The sequence below is a fragment of the Myotis nattereri genome (assembly GCF_964212035.1).
Source record: "Myotis nattereri genome assembly, chromosome: X".
Classification (NCBI taxonomy): domain Eukaryota; kingdom Metazoa; phylum Chordata; class Mammalia; order Chiroptera; family Vespertilionidae; genus Myotis; species Myotis nattereri.
The window spans coordinates 136,842,371-136,866,263 of record NC_138078.1 but is presented as its reverse complement, the minus strand read 5'-3'; the positions used below and the strand labels follow the sequence as shown (position 1 = coordinate 136,866,263).

Genomic DNA, 23,893 nt, shown 5'->3' with positions numbered 1-23,893 from the left:
TTTGTTTAGTGTGAGTGTGTGTGTTTTTTTTACTGTTCTGAAAACCAGACTATGTTTTTATTTTTATTTATTTTTTATTTTTCCCTCCTCTCCATTACTTTTTTTTTAATTGCTTAAAGTATTACTCAGGGTATTACATATGTGTCCTTATTTTCCCCCCTCCCTTGACAGGCCCCTAGCCTCCCCTCTCCCCCAATGTCTTATGTCCATTGGTTATGCTTATATGGATGCATACAAGTCCTTTGCTTGATCTCTTACCCCCTCCTCCTGCCCCCCAACCCTCCCCGGCCTTCCTACTGCAGTTTGACAATCTGTTTGAGGCAGCTCTGCCTCTGTATCTATTATTGTTCAAAAGTTTATAATGGTCTCTATTATCCAGGAATGAGTGAGATCATGTGGTATTTTTCCTTCATTGGCTGGCTTATTTCACTTCGCATAATGCTCTCCAGTTCCATCCATGCCATTGCAAATGGTAAGAGTTCCTTCCTTTTTACAGCAGCATAGTATTCCATCGTGTAGATGTACCACCGTTTTCTAATCCATTCATCTACTGATGGGCACTTAGGCTGTTTCCAGATCTTAGCTATGGTGAATTGTGCTGCTATGAACATAGGGGTGCATCTATCCTTTCTGATTGGTGTTTCTGGTTTCTTGGGATATATACCTAGAAGTGGGATCACAGGGTCAGATGGGAGTTCCATTTTCAGTTTCTTGAGGAAACTCCATACTGTCTTCCATAGTGGCTGCACCAGTCTGCATTCCCACCAGCGGTGCACAAGTGTTCCTTTTTCTCCACATCCTCTCCAGCAGTTGTCGTTTGTTGATTTGCTGATGATAGCCAGTCTGACAGGTGTGAGATGGTACCTCATTGTTGTTTTGATTTGCATCTCTCGGATGATTAGTGACTTTGAGCATGTTTTCATATGTCTCTTGGCTTTCTGAATGTCCTCTTTTGAAAGGTGTCTATTTAGGTCCTTTGCCCATTGTTTGATTGGATTGTTTAACTTTCTTTTGTTAAGTTGTATGAGTTCCGTATAAATTTTGGAGATTAGGCCCTTATCAGATATGACATTGGCAAATATGTTTTCCCACACAGTGGGTTTTCTTGTTTTTTTGTTGATGGTTTCTTTTGCTGTGCAGAAGCTTTTTATTTGATGTAGTCCCATTTGTTCATTTTCTCTTTAGTTTCAAGTGCCCTAGGAGCTGTATCAGTGAAGAAATTGCTTCGGCATATGTCTGAGATTTTGTTGCCTTTGGATTCTTCTAGAATTTTTATGGTTTCCTGTCGTACATTTAAGTCCTTTATCCATTTTGAGTTTATTTTTGTGTATGGTGTAAGTTGGTGGTCTAGTTTCATTTTCTTGCATATATCCGTCCAATTTTCCCAACACCATTTATTGAAGAGACTATCTTGGCTCCATTGTATGTTCTTGCCTCCTTTGTCAAATATTAATTGAGCATATTGGTTCGGGGTGATTTCTGGGCTCTCTATTCTATTCCATTGATCTATATGCCTGTTCTTGTGCCAGTACCAGGCAGTTTTGAGAACAGTGGCTTTGGAATACAGCTTGATATCTGGTATTGAGATCCCACCAACTTGGTTCTTTTTCAGGATTGCTGCAGCTATTCGGGGTCTTTTTTTTTATTCCAGATGAATATTTGGAGAGTTCGTTCTAGATCTGTGAAGTATGCCGTTGGTATTTTAATGGGAAGTGTGTTGAATTTATAGGTTGCTTTGGGTAGTATGGACATTTTAGTGATGTTGATTCTTCCAATCCATGAACATGGTATGTTCTTCCATCTGTTTATGTCTTCCTCTAGCTCTTTTTTCAACGTCCTGTAGATTTCTGAGTAGAGATCTTTTACCTCTTTAGTTAAGTTTATTCCTAGGTAGCTTAATTTTTTTGGTGCGATGGTAAGTGGGATTGTTTTTATAATCTCTCTTTCTGAAAGTTCACTATTGGTGCATAGAAATGCTCAGATTTCTTGGGCTTAATTTTGTATGCTGCTACATTGCCAAATTCATGTATTAAGTCTAGTAGCTTTTTGATGGAGTCTCTAGGGTTTTGTATGTATAATATCATGTCGTCTGCAAGTAAGGACAGTTTTGCTTCCTCTTTTCCAATTTGGATGCCTTTTATTTCTTCTTCTTGCCTAATTGCAATGGCTAACACTTCCAGTACTATGTTGAACAATAGTGGTGAGAGGGGGCATCCCTGTCTTGTTCCTGTTCTTAGGAGAAATGGTGTTAGTTTTTGTCCATTGAGTATGATGTTGGCTGTGGGCCTGTCATATATGGCTTTTATTATGTTGAGGCATGCTCCTTCTACTCCCACCTTACTGAGAGTTTTTATCAAAAATGGGTGTTGAATTTTGTCAAATGCTTTTTCTGCATCAATTGATATGACCATGTGGTATTTTTCTTTCAATTTGTTTATGTGATGTATCACGTTTATTGATTTGCGGATATTGTACCATCCTTGCATCCCTGGGATAAATCCTACTTGGTCATGGTGTATGATCTTTCTGATGTACTGCTGGATCCGATTTGCTAAGATTTTGTTGAGGACTTTGGCATCTATGTTCATGAGGGATATTGGCCTGTAATTCTCTTTCATTGTGTTGTCTTTACCTGGTTTTGGTATTAGGGTGATGATGGCTTCATAGAATGAGCTTGGAAGTGTTCCTTCCTTTAGAATTTTTTGTAGTAGTCTGTGGAGGATAGGTTTTAGTTCTTCCTTGAATGTTTGGTAAAACTCCCCTGGGAAGCCGTCTGGTCCTGGGCTTTTGTTTGATGGAAGCTTTTTGATGACTGCTTCAACTTCTTCCCTAGTTATTGGCCTGTTGAGATTTTTAGATTCTTCCTGATTGAGTTTTGGAATGTTGTATTTTTCTAGGAATTTGTCCATTTCCTCCAGGTTGTCTAGTTTGTTGGAGGAGAGCTGTCCATAGTATTTTTTAACAATCATTTGTATTTCTGTGGGTTCTGTTGTGATTTCGCCTCTATCGTTTCTGATTTTGTTTATTTGGGTCCTCTCTCTTTGCTTCTTGGTGAGTCTGGCTAGAGGTTTGTCAATCTTGTTTATCTTTTCAAAGAACCAGCTCTTAGTTTCATTGATTTTCTGTATTATTTTTTTGGTCTCTATGTCATTTATTTCTGCTCTAATCTTTATTATCTCCTTCCTTCCACTCACTCTGGGCTTTTTTTGTTGCTCTCCTTCTAATTCTTTGAGTTGAAGAGTTAGATTTTTTACTACCATTTTTTCTTGTTTTTTTGAGATAGGCCTGTAGAACTATAAACTTCCCTCTCAGGACGGCTTTCATTGTGTCCCATAGGTTTCGGATTGTTGTGTTTTCATTGTCATTAGTTTCCAGGATGTTTTTAATTTCTTCTTTGATCTCATTGGTAACCCAATCAATATTTAATAACATGCTATTCAGCTTCCAGATGTTTGAGTATTTTGGGTTGTTTTAATTGTAGTTTATTTCTAATATTATGCCATCGTGGTCTGAGAAGATGCTCTTCATGAGTTCAATCTTCTTGAATTTGGGGATACTCTGCTTGTGACCCAATATATGGTCTATTTTTGAATATGTCATATGAGCACTTGAGTAGAATGTATATTCCGTGGCTTTGGGGTGAAGTGTTCTGAAGATGCCTATTTAGTCCGTCTCATCTAGTGAGTCATTTAGGATTGCTGTTTCTTTGCTGATTGTTTGTCTAGAGAACTTATCCAGTGCTGTCAGTGGTGTATTAAAGTCCCCTACTAAGATTGTATTGTTATCGATCTCTCCTTTGATATCTTCCAGGAGTTTTTTTATGAATTTGGGTGCTCCTGCATTGGGTGCATATATGTTTACCAGGGTTATATCTTCTTGTTGTATTGATCCCTTTAGTATTATGAAGTGGCCTTCCTTATCTCTTGTTATGGCCTTCACTTTGAGGTCTATTTTGTCCGATATAAGTATTGCTACCCCAGCTTTCTTTTCCTTTCCATTTGCCTGAAAGATATTTTTCCATCCTTTCACTTTCAGTCTGTGTGAGTCCCTTCTAATGAGGTGGGTCTCTTGTAGACAGCAGATGTATGGGTCATGTTTTTTAATCCGTTCAGCCACTCGATGTCTTTTGGTTGGAGCATTTAGTCCATTTACGTTTAAAGTTATTATTGAAAGGTACTTGTTTGTTGCCGTTTCTTTTCTTTGTGTGGCTGTTTTCTTTCTGAGCTTTTTATTTCTTCTTTTTACACCAGTCCCTTTAGCATTCCTTGCATTGCTGGCTTCGTGGTGATAAACTCCCTTAGCCTTTTTTTGTCTGTGAAGCTTCTTATTTCCCCTTCAAGTTTGAATGATAGCCTTGCTGGATAGAGTATTCTTGGATTCAGTCCTTTGCTTTGCATCACTTTGTAAATTTCCGTCCATTCTTTTCTGGCCTGATGTGTTTCTGTTGAGAAATCATTTGATAATCTAATGGGAGATGCCTTGTATGTAACTTTCTGTCTCTCTCTTGCAGCCTGTAAGATTCTCTCTTTGTCCCGAACATTTGCCATGGTAATTATGATGTGTTTTGGTGTGGGTCTTTTCGGGTTCACCTTGTGTGGGACTCTGTGGGCTTGTGTGACTTTTTTCTTCCCCACCTCAGGGAAGTTTTCTGATATTATTTCTTCGAGTCGGTTTTCTAATCCTTGTTCATCTATCTGTTGTTCTGGCACCACTATTATTCGTATGTTGTTTCGTTTCATGTTGTCCCAAAGCTCCCTTAGGCTCTCCTCCTGTCTTTTCATTTTTTTTCTCCAATTGCAGTACATTTTGGGTGTGTTTTGCTTCCTTGTCTTCTAATTCACAAATTCGGTCCTCCACTTCTCCTAGTCTACTGTTGATACTTTCAGTGGTGTTTTTTATTACAGCTATATCACTCTTCATTTCTTCTTGGGTCTTAAGTTGTTGATTTTTTAATCTGTTCCTACTAGCTTCTTCCATATGTTATTGACTTTTTTCATCTGTTTCTTCTTGCTTCTTGCATAGGTAGTTGAATTTTTCATCTGTTTCTTCTAGCTTCTTGCAGAATTAGGGCATAAGGAAGAAAGAAGAGAAAAAGATAAAAGAGATAAAAGAAAAGAAAAGAAAAGTAAGGAACAAAAAAAAGAGTGCAAAAATGAAATTTGGAAAAAAGAGGTGGATTGAAAAGAGAAAAAAAAAAGAGCGAAAAGAGAGAATGAAGTAGAAGAGGGGAAGAGGCTATGTGTATGAGGAGAAAACTCCTATAGAATTGCCACTAATTCCAACAAATTAAAGCAACAGCGCCCTGGAGAGGAATGCAAACTAGAAAGAACCAATAATATCAAGAGAGGCAAGGGAAAACAGAAGCACAAAAATAACCGGCGAGGGGCGGGGGGGTGGTGGGTGGCGGAGGAGGGAGGGGAAAAAACAGCAGGAGAAAAGCAAAAGCAAAAGCAAAACAGCCTCACAACCGGTCCTAAAATGCACACACACACACACACACACACAGACACAAAAAAAAACAAACAACAACAACAACAAAAAAAGCCAATATACTAAAAAATCAAGCAAACAGCAACAAAACAATAGAAAGATAAAAGAAGAAAAAAAAATTGGATAGTGAAGAAAGATAAGGGATATGTGTATAAGGATTTAGAGCAGTGGATTGGAAATAGGATATATAAGTAGGATGAAATTTTGACAGGACGTAAACAGAAGGAATAGGGAAAATCTAAAGCAGGAATAGGGTAAGAGAAACAGGACAACAAAAGGGGAAAAGTGAGGGAGAGGGTTTTAGCATAGAGGTAAAATTGAGGTAGGGAAAATTGATGTTAAAGGAATGATGAAAATAGAATAGAGAACACTAATCCCCAAATAAAATAAAGAGAAAATAAAATGGCACTTTAAAAAATGGTAAAATGGTAGCAGTAATAATACTGGTTAAAAATAAAATGTAGTAATTAAAAGGGTAAAATCAGGTGATGGAAAAAGAAGAACAAAAATTGGTTTCTTAGTTAAAAGGTGAAAAAAGAAAAAAGAAGAAAAAAAATTGCAGTAGTGAAGGTCCTTCGGTTCTTCTACTCGTCAGTCTGGCTCGCCTTAGTCCTGTCAGGTATTCAGGAGAGTGTTGAATTTCCCTGTGATACACTGTTCCTCTGTGTTGTAAACCACAGTCCTGATTTTAAAGCAGGCCGTATTTGTGTCCCAGACTGCCTTAACTTGTATTTAGCTAAGAGTCAGATTGTGGCTCAGCCTCTGGGTGGCAGTGTTTTTGGGTTGGCCTCTGAGGCTATAGGGCCTCTGAGGCTATAGGGCCTCTCTGTCCAGTAGCTTGGGTTTATCGTCTCTATTGCACTTAAAACTGGTGTGGGGAAGTCCACTGCCCAGAGCTGCTTCCTTAATAGTTACCCGCTCTGTGTTGTTGCTGGGATTGAAAATCCCTCTATAGGCCAGACCCTGTTAACTCCCAGGGACTGATCCGATTATTTAGTACTTGATCTCATTCAGGGTGGAATCTGGGTGTGGCTGTGCTCCTTGCCTAGTGGCTGGGGAGAGGAGTCTCACTCCCTGGAGAGAATGGCTGCCCCAGTCCTGGGCTCAGGGGTGTCTCAGCACTCAATTCGCTGCCACCTCTCCCGGCCCCCGCCCCTCTCCTCAGTCTCTCCCCAGATTCCACTAGTCCGCACCTTCTCCCTCTCTTCAGCACAGGTGAGTGTCTGTATCCAAAATGTCTTATGAACTGGATTCAGTGAAAACAAACAAACAAACGCTGAACGCGGAAATATGGGAGGCTTAGTTTCTATAAGCTCTTCTCTGACCGGCACTGCATGGTCTGGTAAGCTCTTCAGGCTGCCCAGATTAGGCTCAGTCCTCCGTGAACACAGAACCCAGATCTCAAATCCCCTGACGCCAGGAATCCCGTGGATCTCCTTTCCCCAGTCAGGGGCTGTGCCTGGCCCAAGGGTCACGGCTGTCTTCCATGTGGTCTCCCTCCGACCCTCTGGGCTCAGGGGTCTGGCAAACTTTCCTGCCCAAGTCCCTAGGGTTTTTTTTTTTACCTTTCCAGGGGAGTTCTGCCCTTCCCGGCTGCAAACCCTCTCACCACTCTATGTGTTTGTATGATTGTTTATGTGTGTATACACACGTGTGTGTGTGTGTGTGTGTGTGTGTGTGTGTGTGTGACAGACCAGGGTCAGCTGCACAGCGCACAGAGAACATTGAGTAGCCTCCAGACTCAGGCTGTCTGCCTAACTTCACACACCTGCCCCACCCCCACTGCCCATGGCATCCTGGGCCCTTTCGCTCACCCTTCAGTGGTTGAGGTCCCACACTAGCTCCTTGCACCTGGTAAAGAGCTTGGGACCTGATTGCCTGTGGGTTCCCCATAGCAGCCAGGGCCTTTCTGAGCTCTACATGCTGCCCACAGTAGTTGGGCTGGCACCTGCCCATTAGTGGACCAGACTCTCTCCTCTTCATTTCCCTCTCTCCCACGGCCTCACCCAGAATTCCCTGAACAAAGTTTGACACATCAGAAGTGCTCAGTCAGAGGTTCCCAGCTCACTCCACGTCCCTCTGGTGAAATCAGCTTAGCCTCTAGTGCAGTGGTTCTCAACCTTGGCTGCACATTAGAATCACCTGGGCATCTTTTTCAAATCCTGATTTCTGGGCCTCATCCTCCAGAAATTCTGTTTCTTTGTTATGGGGTGGGGCTACAACATTAGTAACAAACAGAATTTCTGGAGGATGAGGCCCAGAAATCAGGATTTTAAAAAGATGCCCAGGTGATTCTAATGTGCAGCCAAGGTTGAGAACGACTGCATGGGGGAAACTCTGAATCACTCTTTCCTCTCACAGGAATCCTTTGGTTTATGGAAGGAAAAAACGTCTCAATGTTTCTCTAGTGGTTCCCAGCGCTCCTTGACTTTGGGGAATCTTTTCAGGCCCAGTAAATGTAGCTCCTGTGGAGTTTGTGGAACTGGAAAAGCAGGCTGTACTGTCCAACCTGAAGCAGAAGTACCCAACTGCACTTTCAAACCCCAGGTGGTTACTGGAGCCCATACCCAGGAAAGGGGGAAAGGATATATTCCTGGTAGGAATCCCACAGCACCTGTCCCCTAGGGGCAGGAGGACTCCGCAGGAAGTTCACTGAGAATCCAGCTGAATCATGACCATCAACGGGCCATCATGCCGCAGATGTAGAACTGAATTGGCACCACCGTGGAGAACACTACCCACCATCTGCTGTTCAACTAAACAGATTGCTGTGCCCAGAAGTAGGCGACTGTCCTTGTGAGATGCCTCTCTGAGCTCATTGACTGTCTCAAGGACTCTGAGCTTTAGGGAAAAGGGAAAGCTGCTAGGAAAGATCTTGGTGCTATCACTCATTTTGGCCCTGCTTATTCCTGCAATGTACAAAGAGAAATGTTTTAGGAGAATGGGTTAGTGTTTAGGACTCCCTTATACAGTCTCCCCCTCTCTGTGTGGTCAAACTCCGAGAACACTTCAGGAGCACCCAGGTGTCATTGTGGGAGGTCTGGGAGCGGGCACTGAATGACTGCCATTGCCAGAGGGTGACCAGCAGGGATGAGCTCATTCACCTTGAGGGAGACACCAGACTTTGAAAGAAAACACCTGTCTGTCCTGGCCAGTGACTGGTCTGCTGTAAAAGTCTCCCTTGGCTCATGAGGGCTTGTATTACACATGTTGTATCACTACCTCGTGACACAGGAACAGATCTGAAGTACAGCTCTGATGGAAAAGTGATGGGTAGAGGTTTTGTTTTTTGTTTGTTTGTTTGTTTTTTTCTGTGTGAGCAATCTTTATTTGGGTCCCTACTAGCAGGGTTAGTAATGGTTGTTACTGGTGAGGATGATGGGCTTTCTCCCATACGTTGACTGGAATGGCCCATCTTCTGAGCCAGACTGCCTCTGTCATACACCGCTTAGCAGATGGAGTGGCCAGGTTCTAGGTGGACCTCTCTTCAAGGCCCCTGGAACTTGAGCTAGAGATACTCAGATGCTGATCAGAAACTTCCTGGCATCATAGGGGGGCCCGTGAGTAAAGACCCTCCTGTTTCAAGTTGCATGACTAATGTAAGGTGATTCCACCAAGGTCAGGAGCCAGGCAGTTCTGTCTCCTGTCCAGTAGGCAAGGCTCAGGGGACCAGATCTTCCTGGGCTTGCCTCAGGACTAACTAGCCAGTTCCTTGTCTGAGTATGTGAAAAGGAAAGAGGACAATGGGAACAAAAGCCTGTCCAGGCCAGGATTTCTAGTCTCCTCAGGCTCATCTGACGAGATGTGTGGCACGGAAACAGAAGAACACGGACTCACAAATATCATTGTGCTGTTTATTTTCATTCATGGAGTTTTGCCTTTCTTTATTAAAGCCTACATGGATTCGTGGGTACAAACTGGTGATTGTTTTCTGTCACCTGTGATCGTATAGGCCTGCATTGCCCTTGAACTGCTCACAGAGTGAACAGTTTCCATATACGGAGTCGTCCCCCTCCTAGTCCTTATCAGGTTCCTTGGGCTGGGTCATGACTGAAAGGTCAGCCATTGCCAGGGTTCAACCCCAGCAGGTCCAGGGGTTCCCAACGGCATAGACGGAGTCGGCGAAGAAGGAAGGACACGGAGACAGTGTTCAGTTGATCAGCAGCCTAGCCAGGATCTCCAGCCAAGTTCTGGTCTGGATCTCCAGAGAGGTTCTGGTGTTTATTGTCTTGTTACATCAGTATTAATACCAGTTGATTTTAATCCTGTCAATTTCTATTACAAAGGTTAGGGCGTTTCTTATCTCCATTCCAGGGAGTAAAGATTATGTAGCTTAAGCATGATTGCTTGTAGTTAAAGTGATTAACTACCCGCCTGGCACTTAGTTAAGGAGTTTCATCCCCTCCCTAACTTCAGGGAAAAATCCCTACCTGGGGAAACAACCTTTCTCAGAGAGGTGACCCTGGTTAAAACACACAGCGCTAAGGGGAGCAAACATATTAAGAACAGTATGCTATATACGCCAGGTCCCTTGAAACATATGCTGTGCAGATGTTTCTTTCCTGCAGCGACTGTGTCAAGCAGCAAGGATGGACCGGCTTCCGGCAAATTCCCCCTTTTTTATTTTTTAAATGATAGTGCTTGCAAATCAGTGGCCACCTCTCAGATTGGGCCGTTTAAAACTCGGGAGAAGACTGGCAAGCAATGACAGTGAGCATAACTATAAACATAGTGGATGGATTGCACAAGGAGCCCCATTCCTGAAGAAGGTTGCCAGCCTCTTCAGTCAAGGGATTACAGCTGTCCTCAAGTTGTGGGTTTGATTGTCTTTGTTGGTCTGGCTAGCGGGCGGCATCACTGGCGACAGGCTTCCCGAAGCGTCAGCAAGTTGAAGGGCTGCATCAAAGGGTCCATCAGGGCCGTGGTTGATGGTGGTGTCGATGTCCGAGGAGGAGTAAGCTGTGCCCTCTGGATCCAGCTGATATGGAAAATGGAGGGTAGTAGAAAAAGAAGAGAAAGCAAAAGAACTACAAGGCATGGAAGTGTTTAGAAAAAAGAGGGAGAAGAAAGGGAAGAAGGCAGCATCCTGACACAGCCCTTTCCTTCAGCTTCCCCTTTCCCTGTGGTCCCAGGTAGAAATGGGAAACAAGTCCTGTTGCAGTGAGAGGGCAGCTGCTGTCAGCCAGTCTCTGTCTTTACCTGGGTCCCGATCTGAGCTGGGCATGGGAAGCAGGAAGCAGCCATGGGGACAGGAGACCTTCCTCAGAAGGGGCGAGTGTTCAAGCCCCTGCACCATTGGGGAGGGGGGTCTGTGCCCCACCTTTGTTGCACCCCAAGTTTTCTCCTACTGGCCCCCGACTGTGCCTGTCTTAGGTTGCCCCACCCTGTGGAGTCTTACCCGTCGTTGACTACCAGCCATCTCTGGGCCAAGTAGGGTGATGTGAGGTTCAATTTTGTCTCCTTGATAGCCTATGTCCCTCTGGCCTCCATGCCCAGCAACTGACTTTGGATTCCCTCGCCTGCTGGCGGGGCTCTGGCATTGATCATAGGGAACTCAGGTTTCTTCCCTAGAGAGGGCCCAGCTTACGCCATTGGGCCAGAGACAGTTCCATGGTACCAGCCACCACGAGGCTTCAACCTCAGCATGAACAGAGAGCTCAGGCAACAGCTATGGGCAATTGGATTGTAAGAAGAGGGTCCCTCTTGGCACAAGGGTAAGAGGCGCCAATATAGGACAAAGGAGAGTCCTGGAACAGGGCTTTCTCAGCCCAGGATGTCAGGCTCTTGGCACAAGACAACTCCATGTATGGGGCATATACCAAACACCCCTAGTCACGGCATAAAAGGGAGGTGCCCTTCCTGGAACAGTAGGGTAGGGAGATTCTAGAAAACGCTGTGTTCAGCAAAGGAGAAAGGCCAAAGAACCAGCAAACAAGTAGTTACATTTTTAAAAAAGGAAAAAGGAAAGGAGATGTGGGGCAAAGCTGGGACATGTGGAAAGACAAAACGGAGGCACATGTGATCCTCCCAATGGACAGATTGTTCCAGCTCAGGGCTGCACAGCTGCTGCAGACGGGCACCGGTCAGGTGTGCTATGATGAGGCAGAGATGGCGGGCGGTGAGACATAAGGTCGGACTAGACGGTCTGGAATCCACACAGGTGAGTCTGCGTCCTGTGGAAATATACAAGCATATCCTCTCCCCTGGGTAAAAAGTACATCAGGTCCCTTCCAGGCTCCTGTAAGCAAGTCTCTCCATTTGATGAGGGCTTTAGGTTTAGTTAGATCAGGGTTCCAATGCCTGTGCATTGGGGAATTTCCCTCAGAATCTACATTTAGTATATTAATTACAAATAGAGTATGTTGTAGAACATGATGAGGAGAGGAATATTTAAACTCATTTTCTTGTAATATTTTGTAACAGGAGTAAATCAAACACCGCTGGGGCTATATAATAGAACTCCCATTTGAGATAAGATATCTCTTCCCCATAATGTAAAGGGGATAGTTGTAATTACATAGGGACAGAATGTTCCTGAATGTTGATCTTCATCAGCCCAAGTTAAAATCTGAGAACTCTTTTTTACATTAGATGCCTTGCCTAGTCCTACTAGGGAAGTGGAGGTGGTGTGCGTGGGCCATGAAGAGGGCCAATCCTTCCCTGCTATGCAGGAAATATCTGCTCCTGTATCCAATAGACCTTCAATTGGTTTTCCCTGAATTTGTAAAAATTTTGTAGGTCTAGTAGCATGGATTTCTTGTATCCAAAATGCTGCATCACTAGATCCAAAGCCTCCGGCCCCTCTAGCTTTCTGAGTAACAGCTGTCCCTCTTTTATGTATTGGTAACAGGATTAATTGGGCAATTCTCTGGTTGGGCTGAATCTGTATAGTTGTGGTGGGTGGGGAAAGTAAAATCTGTATTTCGCCTGTGTAGTCTGCATCAACAACTCCTGGGATGACTAAGATCCCCTGTAACGAGGTGGAGCTCCGTCCTAATATTAAACCTACGGTTCCCTCAGGCAGCGGCCCAGACACTCCTGTAGGAATGGCTGCTACTGGCGAGTCTGGGGTTAGTATTGCGTGGGTGGTTGAGTGGAGGTCCAATCCTGCACCGCCTGGGGTTGCCCTGAAGAGGTCACTGACTGGTAGAAATTTGCAAAGGGGTTGAGGGTTGATGCCCCTATTATTGCAGGGGCCTGGGGCTGGCCCCTTCTCAAGTTTCCCAATTGAGGTGATGGGATATAACCTCCTTGGGAGCTATTTGTAGAGTTGAAAGGCCGACCATTTTTATGGTATCTTGATCTACATTCCTTTGCCCAATGGAATCCTTTCTGACATCGGGGACAAATGGTTTTTGGAGGATTAATATTATTCCCTAATGTATTTCCAGGCTGTGGAGGAGCTTGCCATCTGGCCTGAGTATTATTATTTTTATTTGGGCATTCTCTGCTAAAGTGCCCAGATAAGCCACAAGAGTAGCAGTTCATATTTCTTTTATTACCTGTACTATCGCTGGCTTGTCCTATACCCTGTACATATTGAGGGTATGTCTCCCCTTTGAGAGCTGCAGCTATAGCTACACCCTGTATAAATGCTAGACTTACTTCAGCACACTGTTTTATAAAATCCTTTATAGTTCCTGTTCTGAGAATCAGCCTTAATAAAGCCTGACAGGTATTATTAGCATTTTCAAAAGCCAGTTGTTTGATTAGGATATCGGCTGCCTCTTTGTTATTGATTACTCTCTTGACTGCCTGCATGAGGCGAGAAAGGAAATCCTGATATGGTTCCTCGACCTTCTGTTTAACCTCTGTAAGGGTGGTTGTTTTTCCTGCTGTATGAGGTAGGGATTTCCAGGCACTTACTGCACAACTGGTTACTTTGGTAAGTGCCTCTGTGGGCATATTCATTTGCTCCTCAGCCGTGTTAAAATCACCTTCTCCTAATATCATGTCTAGGGTTATTCCTTTTCTGGTTTTTTCGCTAGTGGCTACAGCTTTCTTAGCAAGATCTTCATATTCAGTTTTCCATAATAAGTAATCGCCTCCTGAGAGACAGGATTTACAAACCTGTGACCAATCATAAGGAGTCATCCATTTACTGGCTAGGGTTTTTACCAAGGTTTGTGTGTAAGGAGCTACAGGTCCATATTCAGAGCAGGCCAATTTTAATTATTTAAGTACTTTGTAAGGTATAGGCTCCAAGGTGGGGTTTCTATTCCCAACAGACTCATTCTCATATGTAACTGGGAAGCAGAGTGAGAATTCAAGATCTCCATTAGCTTCAGCTTCTCTTATCGCCCTTTGAAATTTAGACATGGAGCTCATAGGAGCCACAGGACCTGGTTTAGGCTTCCTTTCTAATTTGGGGAGACTGTTTTGAATGGGAGGGCCTCTCTCCTCTCTACTAACTGGAAAGGACCAATGGTCATGTTTATGATACTTATTCTCCTCCCGATCAGTAGGCCTAGCTAAATTGCTTTTAGATTGAGCTGAAGACAATAATGAAGTATCCTCTCTGGGTGGAGCCGGGGGACTATTTAAATTTTGAGAAAGTTCAACCGTTTTTGCCTCTGGTGCCAAGGTTTCAGAAATTGAATTCCAGAGAGAAAAGGTATCTGCCGGGACCTTCTCAGATCCATGGTAGCTGTAATCGTTCTGTAATTGCTCTCCTACTTTAGTCCAAGTTTCTAAATTAACAGTTCCATCCTCAGGAAGCCATTGACATACGTCTTCTATAAAACTTTCTGTCTGACTGGGAGTAACCTTAACTCCTCTGCTAGCAAGCATAGGCGTTAAAAGATTAATACAGAGTCTTTTTTCTTTAGACTCAGTATGACCCATCCTGTCAATCTAAGTTCTGTACTAACTACCCGCTTACCCTACTTATTCTCTATGGGGGGTGGGGTCTGCAGCAACCTATGGTGCAGTCCTATCCGTCCCAAGTACGGGGGGACTTACCTAAGGGTCCCTGTTCGGGCGCCAGATGCCGGGGTCCAACCCCAGCAGGTCCAGGGGTTCCCAAAGGCGTAGACGGAGTCGGCGAAGAAGGAAGGACACGGAGACAGTGTTCAGTTGATCAGCAGCCTAGCCAGGATCTCCAGCCAGGATCTCAGCCAAGTTCTGGTCTGGATCTCCAGAGAGGTTCTGGTGTTTATTGTCTTGTTACATCCGTATTTATACCAGTTGATTTTAATCCTGTCAATTTCTATTACAAAGGTTAGGGCGTTTCTTATCTCCATTCCAGGGAGTAAAGATTATGTAGCTTAAGCATGATTGTTTGTAGTTAAAGTGATTAACTACCCGCCTGGCACTTAGTTAAGGAGTTTCATCTCCTCCCTAACTTCAGGGAAAAATCCCTACCTGGGGAAACAACCTTTCTCGGAGAGGTGACCTTGGTTAAAACACACAGCGCTAAGGGGAGCAAACATATTAAGAACAGTGTGCTATATACGCCAGGTCCCTTGAAACATATGCTGTGCAGATGTTTCTTTCCTGCAGCGACTGTGTCAAGCAGCAAGGATGGACTGGCTTCCGGCAAGCCATCACCATATAAATACCAGGTGTTGTACAAATACATCATCAAATCATATAGTGTGTGATTTAGGGGGCTAGAGATCAGAGCCCCTGTGCCATCCATTCAGGCAATAGCAGGGGAACAAGCATGCCATTCCCATATATGCCCTCCCCACTTGGACCACCTGCCTCACTTTCACACCTGACCTCAATGGCACTGTTCATGAGCAGCAGAACTGAGAACTTGAATGAGCAGGTGGCACTCGGTCCCTGAGGATTGCGTGATTTCCTTTTGCTCAACTTCTTCAATGCCTTTTTCATGCTGAATTCTTTCTTCCTGAGTGTCTGCTATGGGGCAGCCTCTTGTTTCTCTGCGGAGGAGTTGAGGTGGTATCTGGCCAAGTATGATTCATCTGGTTTCCTTTTGTCTTGATGTTCTGGACGAGCCAAGGTTTGTCTTTCTGGAATTGCTGTTTCTGTACACCTGAAACAACATTAATTCAGTAATTCTGGGAGGAAAAATATATCTACTTGATATTAACTGGCTTCTCAGAATCTTTAGTCATCCCTGCAGGTTATGTCTAAGGGGGTTACAGTTTCATATGGAAATCTGTACTTTCTCACCTTTGGAAAAATACTATCTCGTGTGAAAAAGAGTTATCCCCTGAAATGAAACTCTTTCAGTATATCATTCTTCTGCGCCTACTAAGAAGATGTTTGAGTAACAGAGAACATGGGACATGGGAGGACTTTCTACTTTACCATCATCCTGTTCCCTGGAGAACTGCCTGGGCATATTTTGCTGAATCCGATTCAGCAAGCGGATGGATGAACGTCTTCAGGCTGTCAGATTCAAGGACTTGCTCCTTGCCCCTTCGGCAAAGAACCTCACATTGGAAAAGATCTTTCTCAATTATCGTGGGGTCTCCAGCATCATTCCAGTGCACAGACATGGAGGCATCATCCTCCACTATCCCCCAAAGCATTCTTGGGAAGGACAGTCCCAGAAGGTCATTGTTTCCTTCCAATTTGGCAGCATGTTGGCTTGGGTCCTCTGGTTATAGGTTGTCTTGGCACCCTGCTTGGTACCTGTGTCTCTCCAACACCTGTGATAGGATCAGCTTGGCTCCGTGCATCTCATGGGTACTCGGACTTGGCATGGAGATGCTCTACATTAAAAAGCATTGACTACTCTAATCCTATCCCTGAGCAGGGGGGTCACAGCACGGATGCCCAATATATACTGCCCTCCAAATTCTTGAGCAGGGGTGGGCAAACTTTTTGACTCGAGGGCCACAATGGGTTCTTAAACTGGACCGGAGGGCCGGAACAAAAGCATGGATGGAGTGTTTGTGTGAACTAATATAAATTCAAAGTAAACATCATTACATAAAAGGGTACGATCTTTTTTTTTAGTTTTATTCATTTCAAATGGACTGGTTCCGGACCGCGGGCCATAGTTTGCCCACGGCTGTTCCAGAGTCTCAGCCATGGGGCCATCAGATGCTTAAGTCATGTGATTTCCCAAAGATGGCTCACAGCTGCTCTGGAGTTTGGGCCCTGGATAAGTGTAGGGGAGTGGATGTGTATAGGGCCCCCAGGTTCTCTCTTTCCAAAAAGCACAGAAAAATTGGGTTCAGGATACCAGAAAGAACTCTCATCTGCTGCCAGGGAGATTGTTTCTTGTTGATAGTTCACTGGATGTGTTGAGAGGTCATGAGTCTATCTCTCTTTCATCCCTAGAGAGGGAGAGGCCTATTGATGGCCTCTTTGATAGCTCAAGGTCAAGGCCTTGCTTAGTCCTAGCTTGGCTACCACCAAGAATGCCGGGGTCAGATGGGCCCCTGGGGGACTGTACCTCCCAGAAAATGGTGGTTGGCCCCATCTCAGCAGGTAGCCCCCCTGTCCAATGCACCCTCCACAAGCATGCTTCTTTGGTCTCTTCCAGCTACTCTTGCTGGTTGCTGGGTCCTGCTCACATGAGCCCAAACGAAGAGTCCTGCTTTATTACCCCGGGTCAAGTTGTCCCTAGAGTAGGGTGTGTTCCTGTATAGGTGGGGGTACAAGCAGTGTCACCTTTCCACGGTACCCTTCTATCTCCCTTTTTAGAGTATTAAGACCAAAGTTGGTAGTTAGACCACCTCAAACAGATAGAGAACATGGATCACAAAAACCACTGTAGTATCCTCTCCTCTGTGGTGAAGATGACTTGCATTTGACTTTAGTCACATCCCACACCCAGGATCTCATCTATGTTCAAGTACATAGCCATGATTATTTTCATATCTGCTTCATTCAGTCACGGCTACCTAAACATGTTGGAATTTTCCTTTTTAGTGAGTCTGTGTCCTTGTCCCATGAGTCCTTGTCCCATGTCTTGCACTAAGTGGTGTAATTTGTGCTCTCTGAGGGTCCATCCTTTGTTTCTAAAAGTGGAGTGCAAAGGCATTTGGGAACAGAATCGCCCAAAGTGCCCCTAGCCTAAGGACTGGATCCTTAATGGAGCCCCTGGGTGAGGGGTGGGCAAACTTTTTGACTCGAGGGCCACAATGGGTTCTTAAACTGGACCGGAGGGCCGGAACAAAAGCATGGATGGAGTGTTTGTGTGAATTAATATAAATTCAAAGTAAGCATCATTACATAAAAGGGTACCGTCTTTATTGTTTTTAGTTTTATTCATTTTAAAGGGGCCGGATCTGGCCCGCGGTCCGTAGTTTGCCCACGGCTGGTCTAGATTCAGGCTCAGTCCATGGTCTCTGTGCCTCTAAACAGGATTACAGAGCATTCATGCACAAAGTCGGTATATTCTTGGAGGATATGCCCTAGAGCAACAGTTCCCAACCTGTGGGTTGCGACCCCTTTGTGGGTCGAAAGACCCTTTCACAGGGGTCTCCTAAGACCATCAGAAAACACATATATAATTACATATTGTTTTTGTGATTAATCACTATGCTTTAAGTATGTTCAATTTGTAACAATGAAAATACACCCTGCATATCAGATATTTACATTACGATTCATAACAGTAGCAAAATTATAGTTATGAAGTAGCAACGAAAATAATTTTATGGTTGGGGGTCACCACAACATGAGGAACTGTATTAAAGTGTCACGGCATTAGGAAGGTTGAGAACCACTGCCCTAGAGGATAGGTGTTGGTGGGTTCAGGGTGGGGGTGGGGGGCTCCTAGTGTCTCTGGAAAAGCAGCCAGCTCCTTTTAGTTGCCTACCAAACATTGTTTCTTAAATGAGTTCTTTAAAGGCTGAAAAGATTTCCTTGTGCACTTTGCTAGCTCATGCCAATACCGATTACTTATATGAAGGGACTTGTCCAGTTTGTGGGAGGGAAATTGGAGAGAGGGTTTGGAAACCACAATCTGGAATTTGGTGGAGAGAGGGTGTTTATTTGTTATGATTAAGGCACCCTTGCATCCCAAGGCTTCTGTAGGACCATTAGCTAATGTTCTTTGAAGCAAGAGCAACTGAATTTCCACTGTTTTGAAGAATCTAGAACATCAGGTTATTCTTTTCCTTTGAAGATGAAATACCCACTTTGCTGACTTCCGTGGAGTTGAAGAAAGCCATTATGAAACTGGCCTTCCTCAATTAAGTCTGCTGGGTCCCAGAAATTCACTCATTGGTACCCTGGCCACCAGTCAGACAGTCTCTATTAGGCAACATGTTCAGGACCCTTTGAGAAAGGAGAACAAACCTAGAGGAATCACAATACCTGATATCAAGCTATGCTATAAGGCCATTGTAATCAAAACAACTGGTAATGACAGAACAGCAGGCATATGGATCAATGGAACACAACAGAGAGCCCAAACGTCAACCCACACCTACACTGTGAACTGATATTTGACAAAGGGGGCAACAGCATACAATGAGGTGAAGACAGTCTCTTCATTAGTAAATGGTATTGGGAAACTTGGATGGGTACATGTGAAACAATGAAATGAAACCACCAACTTATACCATTCATAAGAATACATTCAAAATGAATAAAAGACTTAAATGTAAGTCATGAAACCATAAAAACCCTGGAAGAAAACATAGGCAGTAAAATCTCAGACATTACACACAGCAATATTTTTTGCTGATATGTCACACAGGGCAAGGGAAATAAAGGAAAATATAAACAAATGGGACTACATCAAACTAAAAAGCTTCTGCACAGCAAAGGGTACCGGCAACAACATGAAAAGAGAAGCCTCTGCATGGGAGAACATATTTGCCAAAGATACATCTGATAAGGGGTGAATCTCCAAAATATATAAAGTACTCATACAGTTCAACCAAAGAAGACAAACAATGCAATTTAAAAGTGGGCAGAGGTCTTGAGTAGATATTTCTCTAAAGAGGACATACAAATGGATGAGACAAGAAAAAATGCTCAATTTCACCCATCATCAGAGATATGCAAATTCAAATGACAGTGAGGTACCACCTCACAACTACCAGAATGGCTACCATCAATAAATCAACAAACAAAAAGTGCTAGTGAGGATGTGGAGGAAAAGGAACCCTTGTATACTATTAGTGGAAATGCAGACAGGTGCAACCACTATGGAAGACTGTGTGGAGTTTCCTAAAGTAATGAAACATAAAGCTGCCATTTGACACAGTGATCCCACTTCTAGGAATATATCTTAAGAAGCCTGAACCACCGATCACAAAGAATATATGCAGCCCTATGTTCAAAGAGCATTATTTACAACTAGAGGCCCAGTGCACAAAACTCGATCACCGTAGGGGGCGGCCCTCAGCCAGGCCTGCACCCTCTTGCAGTCCGGGACCCCTCACTCTTTACCACCCACCTGATTGCTGCTCTTTAGTGCCTACATGGAGGCGGGAGAGGTTCCTGCCACCACTGATGCACTCGCCACTGATGCACTGGCTGAACCGAGCTCCCCCTGTGGGAGAGCACTGACCAACAGGGGGTCAGCTCCTGCGTTGAGTGTCTGTCCCCTAGTGGTCAGGGCACGTCATAGTGACTGGTTGTTCCAGCATTCAGTCAATTTGCATATTAGGCTTTTATTATGTAGGATAGCCAAGAGCTGAAAACAGTGCAGATGCCCATCAATAGAAGGGTGAATAAAAAAACAATGGTATATTTTCATAATGGAATACTACCTGGCATGAAAAGAGAAGGAATTCTTAACTTTTGAGACAGCATGTATGGATCTGGAGATTATTATACTCAGTGAAAGAAGCCAGTCAGAGAAAGAGAAAAACTATATGACCTCACTTATGTGTGGAATCTAGTGAACATTATCTGTCGAACAAAATAGAAACACAGGCATGAAGACATGGAACAGACTGACAGCAGTCAGAGGGGATGGGGGAGAGAGGGATTGGATGAAACTAACTGAACGGATTAGCCAAAGAACATCCATGAACACAGATGGCAATGTGGTGAAGGCCAGAGGGTGCAGGGAAGACAGGTGCTATGTGAACAGGGTCAAAAGAAGGGAAAATATGGTATCTGTAATAGTGTCAAAAATAAAATAAAAACTTCTTGAAAGTATATTCCTATTTACAGTTATCTCTTAATAGAAAATAAATAAGGGGCTATTGCTCTCAGATGGGATGGAGGGTGAGCTATGGGAGAGCAGGGTCATTCTGAAGGGAGTAGGGAGCCTCTGTGAAAGGTTGAGGGCAGGAGATTCTGTGCAGCCTTAGAAGGAGGCTGCACTGATAAGCAAGTCAGCAGATCATGATTCATGGATGGACAGGAGGCACCCAAGGGAAGACCAGGGGAAGGGTGTTTTCATGAGGGAAAATGCTGGGACGAGGCAGAAATCCTGGCCCCGGGAAGACTGAGATATCAATAAACCTCTGACAATCTCCAAATTATGCTTTATTCTCACTGTCACCTTCCTTCCTTAGGCCTGCTCTTGCCTGGGCCCCAGGGTTCTACTAATTGTCATCTGAAAGAGTTCATTCATACTTAGAGGACAGATTAATTGTGAGGCAGAAGGTGGGCCATGGGCTAGAAAGGCAGGAAATATCATGGACTCCTGATGAATTCAGGCAAGGGGTCAAGACTCCACGATGCCACTTACTAGCCATGTATTCTTGGGAAAATTAGCAGGCCCAATGGGCATCAGGTTCTTCCTCTGTGAAGTAAGTGGGTCTGATAAGCCCTGTCTTATAGGACTGCAGGGATGTGTGGAGTGTTTGTAAACCACCGTGCACAGTACCTAGTGGAGACTGAATCTGTAATGAATGGCAGTTATTTCTAATATCGTTTTTATCCCAGATACTTCCACTCTCGCCTCTGGCACTGTGATTACTTGTTTGTTATTAAGGTCATATTAGAGAATGTGCAGCTCAGTTGGGCACAGAACTCCCAGTCGGCCAAAGAGAATACCCAATTCATGGATGTATGCTGACATTCAGGTGTGGGGAGCCTTCCCAGCTGGACACACACAAAGATGCCAAAAAGAGAATCTACTTACAACACTTTCCCTCTGTCCAAGCTGCTCTTTCATCCAAACAAATGCTTTCATTCATTTCACCCCCACCCAAAATCTACCCCTTGATAATGATTGGCCAGAGTACACTCAAGATCATTAACATTTAATCCCAATTAGGCTCTCCCAGGCCATCATGTTTCTCATGGCTCAGTAACTCTATTTCTGTAGAAATCTGTGCAGATGATGGGTATAACACGCCTAGTGCTCATACTGTCCAATGGCACAGTGTCTGCGTGGCTCATGCCATGCACATCATTTTTTAATTAAGGTATTACATATGAGTCCTTATCCACCCATTGCCCTCCTCCAGCCCCCCACTCATGCCATCACCCCCCTGGCATCTGTGTCCATTGGTTAGGCCTATATGCTTCATACAAGTCCTTTGGTTGATCTCTCCCCCTTACCTCCACCCTCCCCTACCTTCCCTCTGAGGTTTGATGGTCAGATCGATGCTTCTCTGTATTTGGATGTTTTTGTCCATCCATTTGTTGTTCATTATATTCCATATATAAGTGAGATCATGTGATAATTATCTTTCTCTGACTGGCTTATTTGGCTTAACATAATGCTCTCCAGTTCCACCATGCTGTTGCAACTACGCTGCGGTAAAAATGAAGGCCATTCAAAATTGAGTGATGTTCCCTGGAGGCCCACCACCTCACCTGTTCTGTTACTTGTTTGTAAGATTTAGGGGACACCTAACCCCTCCCTTATATGACTATAGCTCCTACACTATCATTCTGTGGGTGGGTGTGCCCTGCTTATGTTGGTGTCCCCACTACTAACACAGGATCTTCCAGAGGACATAGGCTCAGTGAATGTCTGGGGATTAAATGAACCACTGAGCAGGGGTCGTCTTTATGCAGATGAAATCCCTCCACTTTCTTGCCGGAACCAAGGATCCTTCGATAAGTTGTTTCATGCAAAGACAGACGAGAAGAGATAAGAATCAAAAATTAACAACCTTTTGCTATTATTTTTCTATTTATTAACTCCATTGCATGTACTGCCGAGTTCTTACACATTTCCAAGGAAATCCTTTTATAATGCCATGTTATCTATTTTGGGATCACAAACTAGGATGGAAAGTGTCCCAATTTTGGTTATACAATAGCAAATCTCTTACTCTTGAGCTGGACACGTAGAAATATATAATGTGATCAATGTCATTTACAAACTCACATGCTAAAAGTTTATGAAAGCTTCTATGAAAAGGGACATTCAAAAATTTCCTTAAAAATCGCAAAATAATAAATCACAAATTTCTCAATCATAATAGGAGCTCATACCTTTCCCTGGGCCTCACTATTAGTTTCTTCTCAAACATAGAGTTGAAAATTGGATGCACTTTCTGCCCAGCAAAAGAAGTTAATGCTCATGGGCCTGAAAAGTGCCTGGATTCAACTCTGGCTCAGGCATAGTGTCATTACTCAGGCCCTTCAAGCAGGGATGAAAGGGAATAGGGATCCCTGTCATTAACCCCGAGCACAAACTGGAGGGTGTTCAACATGGTAGTCTCTGCATGTGCTCGGGGACCCCACAGGAACTCATAGCATGCAGGATCACTATTGGGCACCTGGCGGTACAGCAGGTACTGTTCCTGGACCCAAATTTTGGTGATGAGCTCCCTGGGCTCCCCATAGAGCCAATGCTCCTTCCCATCATACACCCCTAGAACATTCAGTGCTGCCCAGACTTTTTCCTCAGGGGCACAATCACCCTCTGAGGCGATCACCCACAGAACTGTGACCAGGAGGCCTGTGTTGGGATATCTGTGCCCATCGCTCACCATCCCATCATAGCTGAGCCCCAAGGCAGTGGCCAGGACATAGGTGTGAGTACTGGGGTCCATTTCTTTCACAACAATACCAAAGCCCCACTGGATGCATTCAGTGGCTGCACTGAAGAGCTCAGGAAAGTGGTCCTGGTGCTCTTTGATGACACTACTCAGCATTTCTGCCTTGGTGGTCGGCTCCTTTGCACGGTACTTAAGGAGTAGAAACTCCACCATTTCTACCATCTTCAAATGCAGTGCTTTGTGGAGCAAGGAATCGGCATCTTGATCAGGGCCTCCCTCAGTGTTTGGACCCTCCTCATCTTGGCTGCTGGAGCTCTCATCTTCAGCGTGTCTCCATGGAAAGGCTGCCATGGCATGGGGGGAGGCACCCTGAGGACTCTGGGGAGGACTTGGTGTCTCAGCAGCAGACACCTCCTCTAGGCTGTCTATAAACAGGACTGAGGGGGAGGAAGACCGAGAGGAGGAGAGAGACAGGGCCTCCTCCTCATCCTCCTCCTCCTCCTCCTCCTCCTCCTGCATAGCCCAGAACAGTTCCTCTACCAACATGTCAGGGATCTCCATTGGGTCCAGATGGTCTTCCTCAGGCTTCCACGGCTCACTCATATGAT

At 44.4% G+C, this 23,893-nt stretch overlaps 1 protein-coding gene across 1 annotated transcript; it reads right to left on the bottom strand.

The window, feature by feature from the left end:
* Window positions 1–22,913: 22,913 nt before the first annotated feature.
* LOC308511847 (melanoma-associated antigen 10-like) lies at window positions 22,914–23,507 on the bottom strand (the record flags this gene model as incomplete). The annotated part of the gene is made up of 1 exon (XM_081081693.1): window positions 22,914–23,507. The coding sequence occupies one exon, from the start codon at window positions 23,505–23,507 to the stop codon at window positions 22,914–22,916; it is 594 nt and encodes a 197-aa protein (XP_080937819.1).
* Between the last annotated feature and the right edge of the window lie 386 nt (window positions 23,508–23,893).